The sequence below is a fragment of the Dermochelys coriacea genome, chromosome 9, assembly GCF_009764565.3.
Source record: "Dermochelys coriacea isolate rDerCor1 chromosome 9, rDerCor1.pri.v4, whole genome shotgun sequence".
Classification (NCBI taxonomy): domain Eukaryota; kingdom Metazoa; phylum Chordata; order Testudines; family Dermochelyidae; genus Dermochelys; species Dermochelys coriacea.
Window position 1 is genome coordinate 100,935,612 of NC_050076.1, and position 11,523 is coordinate 100,947,134.

The 11,523-nt window shown below is 41.9% G+C and overlaps 1 protein-coding gene across 1 annotated transcript in view; it reads left to right on the forward strand.

Moving 5' to 3' along the window:
- The window catches only part of GPC4 (glypican 4), a 111,829-nt gene extending 108,393 nt beyond the window's left edge, over positions 1–3,436 (forward strand). The window contains exon 9 of the mRNA XM_038417495.2: positions 221–3,436. Within this exon, the coding sequence (XP_038273423.2) occupies positions 221–429 (209 nt within the window). The 3' untranslated portion in view covers positions 430–3,436. The remainder of the gene's footprint in view (positions 1–220) is intronic.
- Positions 3,437–11,523: the final 8,087 nt, after the last annotated feature.

Consider the following 11,523-nt stretch of genomic DNA (forward strand, 5'->3'; position numbering starts at 1 on the left):
GAATTCACCCCTATCCGGGACAGCACTTAAGCACAGGCTTAACTTTTGGGGTGTGTTTAAGTTCCACAGGCAGTGGAGCATTTTACAGTTTAAGGAAATGCCTAAAATTAAACACACGGGGGAAGGAGTCACTGAACTTGGTTTTTCCGCTCTCTGGGTTTGGTGTTCTGGTTCAGGGCCTTTGAAAGGAATACAAGCAAAATCTATTGGTTTCTTATAGGTGATGAAAGCAGCGGGGAAGGAAGTGGAAGTGGCTGTGAATTTCAGCAGTGTTCTCCCGAGTTTGAGTTCAATGTAACCGAAGTTACTGGGAAAACTAACAAGATTGATAAAAACACGAACACTTCTGCTGCTGCCAGTGTTGGTCTATCACAAGCAGCTTTGTTCTTTAGCATCTTATTCTTGGCCATGCAAAGACAATGGAGATAATTGTGCAACTTAGGACGGAAAAGACTTTATTATCAGAATTAAAAGGCACCTGTTTTCACTTTTATACCATCTAGTGACTTTGCTTTTTAAGTTAATGGACAACAGTGTACAGTTTTTACTATGTGGCCACTGGGTTTAAAGTATTGATCTTTCTTTTTTTCACTTGCTATTCTGGAAATAACGCTGACGTGGACTGTTAGTCTGTCCTGTTCACCAAGAATCCATGTTAACGGTGGCTAACAAAGTGTATATACAGACCTGTAGTTAGCTATGCATTTGTGTTATTATCACTTGCCTTTTTAAAAAAATTTATTTTACCACATTTCTTACAAGAAAAACAGGGTCCTATCTCGGCATGTAACAAGTATGTGTTTCTGAAATATGAAATATCTGTACAGAAGCAAGTTTTATTTATCATGTTATGTTACGGGGGAAAAAATAATAACCCAACAAGCAAAAGAGATGTTTCATGTAATTAACTTCCCATTTATTCATGTTATGTTAGTTGCCTTATCTGGAGAGAAGTGGAGGTAATTTGTCTTTATTCAATAGACCAGAATGTGAAGGCATAATTGGGTCTATAAGCCATATGCCCCATTTGCATAAAGCATTAATACCAGGAACAGGTTATATTTCCTTTACAGGATGTTTGGTTAAATTAGAAGAGACTACAGAGAATTCCAGTTTCACATAAGCTAAGAAGAGCTGTCAATTGTTCCTCAAGATCCTGGTGATTAGCTATAAACCCTGTACACCAATTCTACACCTATACATACCCACGCACGCTCTTCAGCAGGTAGAGTTCAGTCGAATGCAACTCACATTGTTGCTGATGCCAATGCCAACATGTGTTCTGTCTGCAAATTTATTTAGTTGAAGGTTGATGATGATTACGGATCTTTTTTATATAAGGTGCTTTTTATATGAGAGTTTGTTTCCCTCTGATCAGAAGGTCAAGGGTTAAGACTGGCCAAGTGGCATGGCAGCAGCACATTGCATCTGACAGACCTGAGTTTAGGAATGGGCTTGGGTGGGTGGGCTTGACCGATTCCACCTGATAGGAGAGTCCCATGCAGTCACTTCAGAGGATTGGTAGAGACCACACAGTTCTACTGGCCAGGGCACCAAGTGACCATAGTGTTGGCTATGCAGGAAGTCCCGCCTTTCCACATTCCCAGCTGGAATGATTTTGTGGTAAGTGACAACTCATAAATAAAAGAAATATATATTTTTAAAAGGAATGAAATCACTTTTTAAAAGAGTTACTAAAAGTCTGCAGAAAGACTAAAAATTATTCTGCAAATCTCTTCCTGCTTTTGGACAGCCATTAGAATCTGGCTGGATGCTTCCAGCCATGAGAACAATCTACAGAGAGACGGTTTTGTTATATTCCAGCCTTGTGTTGCAAGGATAATTTTCTATTTTTATATTGAAACATTAACTACTTGTTAGCTCAGGGTCAGCATTTTATTCAACTTTATTTTCACACCAAATTTCTGCAATACTATAAAGATCGAATATTCGTGGCTGACATGAATAATCCTGGAGGCTTAATTTTACTAGAAGTAGCCAGTTATTTATTAAAACATGATGTTAGTAGAATATGCATATTCTGGCTATATTTTTTCTTTAGAAAACAAATCACGGAAGCATAAAATTGAAAAGGTTATAAATTTGTGTGGGAAAAAATGGATTGTAAATAGCTAAGTTGCCTTGTGAGGAATTGGAAAATGTGCTGATACTTAGAAACTACCTCAGTTCTGAGGAATTTCCTTCCTAGCTTTGAGTGCTATTACATTTACTTGGTAGAAATGAATCTGGTCTCCAATATGTAGCTAAAAGAGTTATCCCCATAGACCTTGTTAGATTGTTTTTAATTTAGAGCATTGAACGAAGGCCAGCTGTTTTCTTTCAGCTAAGTTCCCGAACAAAGAGAATTTCTGAATTAAATATTGCTGATGGTTTCCATGACTTTTACTGATTTGTTTGGTTTCATGGCATTTTTTCTGTTGCCCTTTAATTATTTAAACGGTCGTATTCATTTGAATTTTAATTCTGAAATAAACAAATCTTAGATACACTACCATTGTAAATCTATCACAGTAAGGTCTGACTGGATAACCCTTCTGGCTTATACCCAGTTGGCAGATCAGAAAATTAAACTAAGAAAAAAATTAAATTCTTTCAGAGAATGAGATGGAACAAAAGCCCTTGTATTCAGAACAGCTGACTTTTCCAAGATCTCAGTTTTTGGCATATAAGTGTTCATATGTAAGAAAGTTACTTGTAAATTCTCCTGCTTTTGAACAGTCTGCCCACTATGTACCTAACAAAGAAAAAAAAATGTTTCTGAATTGATATTTATCATTTTACAACTAATTGCTTACTAATTATTATTCATTAGTTTTGTAAAAGCGAACAATGCAAAGAACTGACATGAGTTTTAAACTTGTCTAGTAATAGATTTTGTTAATAACAAACCTCCACTATATAAAAGGGCAAATTGTCATCTGGAGCCTCAGAAACCAGAGTAAACGTAAATGTAGAACGATAGAAAGTTGTGTTTCTGCTTTGATTTTGTGTTGCGTGTGGAATCGGTTTACAGCCCTAGGTACAAATTCAGTAGGCCTCTTAATGTGTGGATATACAGATTGAGACACGACTAGCAGCTGAAAATACTTGTTTTACATGTGACCCCATTATTTTTATGTAAACATTAGGGCCTTTACAACATAACTTGAGGTTTTTAAAAATAAATTCTTACTTCCACAATCATCAACTTCAAATTTTAACCATTGGAACAACTTACCTAGATATGTGGTAGATTCTTAATCACTTGAAATGTTTGAATCACGTTTATATAGTTCTCTAAAAGGTCTGCTCTAGCTCAAACCAAAATTAGGGCTTGATGCCGAAATTGGTGGGTGATGTTCTCTGACGTGTTATGCAGGAGGTTAGACGAGATGATCATAATAGTCCCTTCTGGCCTTAAGATGTTTGAGAAATGGAAAAGTGACACTGTGTAATGGCATTATTTTGAATGAAACATCCATTCAGAACCCTCTTTGTTTCTCCTGGCTTTTTAAAGCGGTTTCCATCTATACATTTATTAAAGTAATATGGAAAAAGACAAAATCACTGGCTAATTTGAGAACAATCAGTTTATCATTTTGTATTGTGATGAATACTCTGTCATTTAGTGACAAACAACAGAAGCTGCCAATAGAGTCCCCTCTCTTCTTTGATAAAGTGGCCACAAGGTTTGTTGCAGTTTATACCCCTTCTGGCGCTCCAGAATCAATGCTTCCTTCTGGTGCTCCAGAATCAAAGCTCTCTTTTAAAAACTAAGCATTCTAGCTTTCATGGTTGCAAAGAAAACCTGAAAATTGTAAACGTGAGTGCAAACTAATACAATGTGTGCCCTTCTGAGTTTGCAGATAACCTGGAACAATACCTCTGAGAGGTGTGAACTGCCCCTAGTTGTCTTGATAGGTTGTTAACTCTGAAACCTGAAGATGCCATATTTAGTGTCAGCATTTTCTGAAATGATTGTTTTAGCAGGAACATGGGAATTCCTATACCGGATAAGACCAGTGATTAATGGATTCAGATATCCTGACAGTGGCCACTACCTGATGTTTGCAGAACAAGGTGCAAAAAAACCTTGCAATTAGTTGAATATTTATAACTTGTCCCAAACTGCCTCGCGTGTCCACTTCCCAGCTACCAAAGCTGTCAGCTTTCTGCTTGACCACTTCTATGGCCATGCGTTGTCTATCAAAAAAAAAATCTCTTGTACATGGAAAATTCAGTTTGTTGGCAATGTAAATAAACCAAATGTTGTCCAAATAAATAACACAGGGGCTATTGTCCTGGTGTATTATTCATATTCAGAGTTCAGGAAAATCCTGGATTTTTAAATCTAAAGGACATGGTCATGGAGTTCTGGTCTGGTGCAGTGGCTGTTACCGAAAGTCCTAGCAGCCATAATTTGAGTCCAGGTGCTGCAGAGAGCAATGACCTGTAAGGGAATGTGAATGGCAGTCTGTTTCATTACCGATGTGAATTTGTCATCTTTAGCTTTTATTAGGCTGTCTCCATTACGCGGCTTTTAGCAACACGGCTGTGCCACTACAACCTTGCTGCTAAACGGGACACTGTGTAGCTACTGTTTGTCGTCAGGAGAGAGCTCTCCCACCGACAAAAAACTTACACCCCCAATGAGCGGCGTTTGCGTTATTGGCAGGAGAGCACTTCTGCCGACAAAGCGCTGTTCACCCCGGCACTTGTCATTGGTAATGCTTTTTTGTCTTTTGGGCAGGTGTGTGTGTGTGTGTGTGTGTGTGTGTGTGTGTGTGTGTGTGTTTTTAACACCTCTGAAAGATAACAATTTTGTCATTCAGTTGCCAATATAGATAAAGCCTTATGCTGTCCTCCTTGAGTGAGATACAGTCCGTATGGAAGGTAAAGATGTAATGAGTTAAAGGTGGCTGCAATGGCATGTCCTGCAGTTGGTAGTTGTAGCTCAGAAGCCTAATAAACAGAGCCCTACCAAATCCACGGCCGTGAAAAACTCATTACTGGCCATGACGTTTAGTTTCCCCATAAAATCCAGTGTTTTGTATACTTTTACCTGGCTGGAGAGTGGCGGCTGCTGGTCAGGCGCCCAGCCCTGAAGGCAGTGCCACAACCAGCAGCAGCTCAGAAGTCTAAGTGGAAATACTATACCATGACCCCTTTATTTCTGCACCGCTGCTGGCAGTGGCGCTGCCTTCAGAGCTGGGCTCCCAGCCAGCAGCCCCGGAGCTTCCTGTAGGGGGGAGGTTTCTGGAGGTAGTCTGACTCAGCCCTGGGAGCAGCCCCTGCAGGGGAAGAGGAAGTCCCATCTCTCCCCAGCCTGGCCAGGAACCCAACGTACGGTAGGAGCCCTCAGCCAGGGCGCCCCCGGCCCTGCCCCTCCCCAACTCCAGGCCCAGCGTCAAAGGGGCCTTGGGCTGTGGGGGGAATGACCACAGAAATCTCTTCCCCTCTCCCCCCAACCACGGCACCCTGGACAGTCATCCACGTCGCCCACCTCCCAAAGTGAGGCCCCCCTGCATACCAGGCCACCCTCAACTGTGCGTTGCTGGTGGTGGCGTTACCACCTTCAGAGCTGGCTGACTGGCAGCAGCAGCTGCTCTGGTCCACCCAACTCTGAGGGTCGAACTGTTGCCAGCAGCCGCGCAGAAGTAAGGTTGGCAATAACACAAGGCCCCTACAATAGCCTTGTGATACCCCTACCCCATAACCCCGTATGGGTTGGGACCCACATGGCTACAACACTGGGAAATTTCATGTTTAAGTATCTGAAACCGTGAAATTTACGATTTTTAAAATCCGGTGACCGTGAAATTGACCATGAATTTGGTAGGGCCCTCCTAATAAAACTACTGCATTTTCCATTATTTTAAGGCTACCCATTAGCCACTTAAATGCCAGTTCTGTGTGCTTTTTTGTCACATATTTATAGAGCAAACTACATGTGCAGCTGCCTTTGGAAATTCATGTTCTATAGAATCAGAGCATTCACATATCCACCTCCAGGGGTGGGCAAAAGTCACTCTAATCCAGTTACAATTTGTTTTATGGTGTTTTATCTTATACATGGCAGGATCACATTAAGCTGTCCTAGCGGATAGTCAAAGTATTACAAAGCATGCCCAAAGTCTAACTTTCAGGTGTGAAGTAACATGTTCTGCCTGCTTGTCTGTCTGCATGTAATTGTATAGGCTGCTATACTGTGCTCATTTCATGGTCTAACCAAGGAACACAGCAGACAAGAAGGCCTACCCCTGGTGATCTTCTCTGCCCCAGGTGTCTCTGAGAGATGTCCAAACATTTTCTAGGAGGAAAGCTGTGTCAAAAAGGTGAGTCTTGCAATGTGTGCTAATGTTGGTGCCTTTTCACAGGGCGGTTTTAAAGTCCTGGATCAGTCACCAAGAATTCTATTTTGTATGGGTTCTTATACCTCCCTCATTCTATACAGATTCTTATACCCTAATCAGCACCCTAGTATCGAAGTGCTTGAGATGTGATTTGCTTTCCCAAGGATACAGAAGCAATCACCCGGAAATAGAGGATTTGGATTCAGAACCTGCAGATTCCTAACCCTGGGTTCAGTCCTCTGGATCTCAGCCATCCTAGGAAAGGGAGAGAGAGACAATTTTGTTGTTCCCATCAGCTGTCAAGCGGGTGAGAGACTTGTGGTTATTAACAAGCCACAGTGTTCTTTGTAAGCATGGCTCCATGAAAACCAGGGAATTTTGCAAAAATGTCCATTTCCCCCCATCAAAATGTTGGCAACTTTGACCAGCTGTATCCATAAATCTCCCCGAGTCCTGCCCAAACTCAAGTAATTCTCCTCGCTCTAAAAAACGTTCTTACTGTTTCAGGTTAGTGTGGTATTTTTCACTTCCTGCCCTAAGCTGCAGTTAGTGTTGTCCTGCACTGATGAATCTCTGCCATGTCCTACCCCAGCAGTGGTTGCACTTCAGTGGCTTGAAGCGATCCTTGTATACGATTTGTAAATCATTTTGAGATGACATCAGTGGGGGCTACATAAATATAAGGTAGCAATGTTTTTCATGTCATGTCTTTGTTTGATTTGGGTGATGCTCTGTATCACCGTAGTTCAGGGAACAGCTCTGTTTCCAAGCTGCAATTTCAATGCAGCATATTTAACACATTTCTCTGGCATAGATGGTTGAAAGATGTGTAACTTGCAGAGGCAAATGCAACTCTTTATGGGCATGCTTTAATGTTTGGTCACCTGTGCTTAAACCATTGAAAAGGATTAAATCAATCAAGACTCCTTTTTATATTTACCGATACAAGAACCATTTAAAGGAAGAGAGGTCTGGCCACTGGCCTGTTTCCCTGCTCCCCATTCTCTTAAGAGATGGGATGGAGCATAAAAGTCCTGCCCAGCAGTCCCTCTTGAAGATGGAGAGCAACCAGATGATGAGCTCCAAAGGCCAAGGAAGGGTGCAGCTGAGGCCAGAATGTAGCAGGAGTTGGGGATACCACGGCTCTCATGAAATTAAAAACAAACCTGGAGGTTGTGTGGGCTGGTTGAAAGCAGGGTATTCAGTAACTTCCTGCTTGTTTCAAATTCCTCCCTGTCAGGTTGTCTAAAGGTATTGGACATCAAGCCCTGATTCAGTGCAGGTGCATTGAAAGCAGGGTTCAAATGGTCCCACAGTGCAAGTAGGTATGCTCCTGTTCAGAGGAGACAGCAGTCAACTCTAGACTCTCCTAAATCCAGCTCCTTTCCTTTCCCCAACCCCCTCCTCCCCAAAAAGGGCAAAGACCCCCTGCCCTGAGTGGTGAGGAATTGATTTCCATAAGGAGCCCTTTCTTTCCCCTTCCTGCTTTGCATCCCAGCCTGCTCTTCCTTTAGAGCTCTCTCCCGAATAGCAGGTCAGTCACTGCGCTGTCATTCCTTTGTTTTTGGTTGTTGCTCTTTTCAGTCTCTTCATCCCCCAGACTCTTCTTTGCAATGGGTCCTCAATTAAAGACCTTCATGTTTTCATTCCCTGTGTCTCCAACTTTAGCTGTTTGGGATGAAATTTTCCATGCAAGGTGTCTGCTTCAGGTTGATTTATTTATTTATTTTTTTCAACCAAAATGATTTAGCCATTTCTGAGAATGAGATTAGGGAGAAAATGCCTTGTTTAGCCCATCTTAAAAAAAAGAAAAAAAATCTTGCAATCATTTCTTTGAGACACTCCAGTGCCTCCTTACTTTGGAGCACGGGCTTGAAATTTGGCTGAAGGGTTGCCTTTGTGTTCCTGTGATAAAATGCCTGAATTTGGCCAAGTTGTCCACCTCTGGGGGAAATACTTCAGAATGGGATATGGACTAAATAACATCTTGAGGTCCCTTCCGGGCCTACATTTCTGTGATATCAAAACATGTTCTATTACAGTGTTCGTTGTGGCATGTTGGCAGACTTCAAAAATATGAAACTAAACTACAGTGCTTAATGAAAATATAGTTCATAATGGGGTGATAGAACACTGAATTGCATGTGATTCTGAATGATTGTGGATTATATTCTCTTGATATGCAAGCGTAACCTTGATAGGGTAGTCAGTGTGTGGAGTGTTGTATTCAGGCCAGAGGCCAAGGAGATAAGGAAGTATTAAAAACATGCATTGTCTTGGGATAGATCTTTCGTATTCTAGTTCAGTGATACTCGGACCTCAGTGGTTTAGGAGCCAAATTAGAAATCAGCATTACCCCAAATAGTGTGAATTCATTGTTTAATTTTCTCTCTCTCTCATTCTCACAGCAAAATAACTGCTCAAGTATTATTTCATCAATTACAATTTGTTAATAAGAGTAAAAGCATCCGGATTGGTTAATAACTTAGGCTGGTTAATAAAATCACAGTGTTTTAATACCATGTGCTGCAGAGAGTTGCAGGAGACACATTAAAGAGCTGCTTGCGGCTTGAGAGCCTCAGTCTAAGTATCACTCCTCTTGTTAGCTAAAAGCTTTACTATTAAAAAAATTTGATGCATTAAATGCCCTGGGCATTGCATACAGCAAAACTCTGACTAGACATTCTGTTGAAAGTGATAATGTTGACACACAAGCTATACCTTTTCTTTAAATGCCAAGATATAATAAACTCCCTATGGGCAGACCGATTTAATGTTTCCAGCAGATGGAAGGACCCAAGTGCTCCACGTGTACAGAGCAGATAATGGCAGTTTTCCTTCAGCAGAACCGGGAAGACATTATGTATACAAACAGGAAAAGATGACAGCTGTGTAAGAATTAGGGAGTACTATGCTTGCTCCCTACAGAGGTTAGGCAGCAGAAGCTATCTGGTGAGAAGAGTACAATTAGTCCTGTGCTAACATGATGGATCGTACTTTTTGGGGAACAAAGACCTTGCAGTAAGTCCATAAGACAGTGGATGGTGGCCAAGCCAGCATTATGACCCAGTCAGGCTAAGTACATAGCTGGTATCATTCATGTGTGCTGCACTATGCTCATAGGTAGACAGAGGCTCATTCAGCCTTTCTGACTACTTTGAGGCAAAAGTGAAAATGTGTTTGTGCAAGGAGGGCATATATTACTGGAAACAAGTGGCCATTTTCTTCACTACCTTAGGACCGCACTACCTCACAACTGTGGTACATTGCCTCAGGTGAATGTTGATTTGTTGGAGTTTGGGACTGAAGGCTGGAACTCCTGGGCTCTGTCGCTGTTTTCCTGTGTGAGACCTTGGGAAAGTGATTCCACTGCTCTGTGCCTCAGTTTACCCTTTTGTAAAATAAGATCAATACTGACATCAGTGGTGCACTGAGACTTGGGAAGAAATCCTGGCTCCATTGAAGTCAATGGGAGCTTTGCCATTGACTTAATTGGGGCTAGGATTTATTTCACCTGGTGGTGTTTTTTTAAAGTGCTTGGAGTTCTTCAGATAGGTGTTCACTGAAGTGTAAAATATTTCCATGCTACAAACTTGGGGGTATTTTCCTCACAGTTTGTATAGATTGTAAGCATTTTGCAAGCATTAAGAATATAATCAGATTTGTATCAACAACTAAAGGGGCTGAATCTGGAATTGTGGTTCACTTAACTGTGCGCCTGGCAATATAAAAAGAAAAGGAGTACTTGTGGCACCTTAGAGACTAACGCATTTATTTGAGCATAAGCTTTCGTGAGCTACAGCTCACTTCATCGGATGCATTGAGCTGTAGCTCACGAAAGCTTATGCTCAAATAAATTTTAGTCTCTAAGGTGCCACAAGTATTCCTTTTCTTTTTGCGAATATAGACTAACACGGCTGCTACTCTGAAACCTGTCTTTATGCATGGCGATATAAAAGGTCTCTTTCATTAAGAATAGGATTGGTGACTTCCTGGCCTAACTGGTGCTGCTTTCAGTTAAAATACAGATATGAGAGAGAAACGCGCTTCAGCATAAGTTTGCTCCTCACCCTAAAATCCAATGCAAAAAGGTAACCTTGGGCAACAGGTGTTACTAGCTGTAGGAATCTGTTAGGTGGATAAACAATGCATCCACTGTTTTCCTCACCTTCCGAACTCCTGTGATGCTCTTGCATCTTCTAGTAGCTTGTCTTCAGTGGGGCAAGTGGCTGGGTGTAAAGCTATGCACATGGGTAAGTGGCCTGCAGCACCTCGAGGTCCCAGCTGAGACTGGAGAGCTCATTTAGTAAAGTACTGGGCAAACACCTGGTAAGAGACCGTTCCTGCCTGGAACAACTTTCTGTCCCAACAGACAGGAGAGAGACAGGTTGGAAGTGACTTGTCCAAGGACATATTTGCCCTGTGCACTACAGCACACTGCCTTTCACTACCACCACCTTCTTCTCAGTCCATTCAGTGGAAATGTACCTTGAAAGAAATCTGCAGGTATTTATTTGGTGTGAGTAACGCCTCTGCTGAGATGGACTGGCTTGACCTCCTTTCGGAGCCCATAAATGCTTCGCCTTGCTTTGCCGCAGAAGCCTGATGCAACTGAACGATCTGCGGAGTGATCAGCTGCTGTTGGCTAAGAGTCCAGCTGACCGACCTGCAGTCTATACATTACATTAAAAAATGTAATATTCTTTTCAGCTGAATACTGTTGCTCTTAGGTCAACTTTCTAAAAGGCTCAATAGGTTATACTCTTATATGGGCCAAGTGAAGTTGATACAATTGCATGCTGTAGTTTTCATACATTGAGAGTTGAAGTAAAGAAACCAAAAAATAAGGACCAGGAAGGGAAAAGACAGAGAATCCTGTTCTTTGTGCAGTCTTTAATCTCACTGTGTGACCATCCTCGCTTGCTGCACTCCACCCATGGCATGGATCCAAAGACAATGTCATTTTAAACCAACCAAAACTGAAATCCTGACTGGTATCTCCTGACTTCCCAGCATGAGAGAAAGCTGAGAGAGATGCAAGGAAGCAGAGACCAAAGGCAGCGTGGGCGGTTCTCTCTAGCCCACTTATGCATGCTGTGTTGGAGGCACATGGCTTTAAAGGACCAAAGCCTCCCTGTTCTGTGACTGTGAATGTTGGCAAATTTTGCTG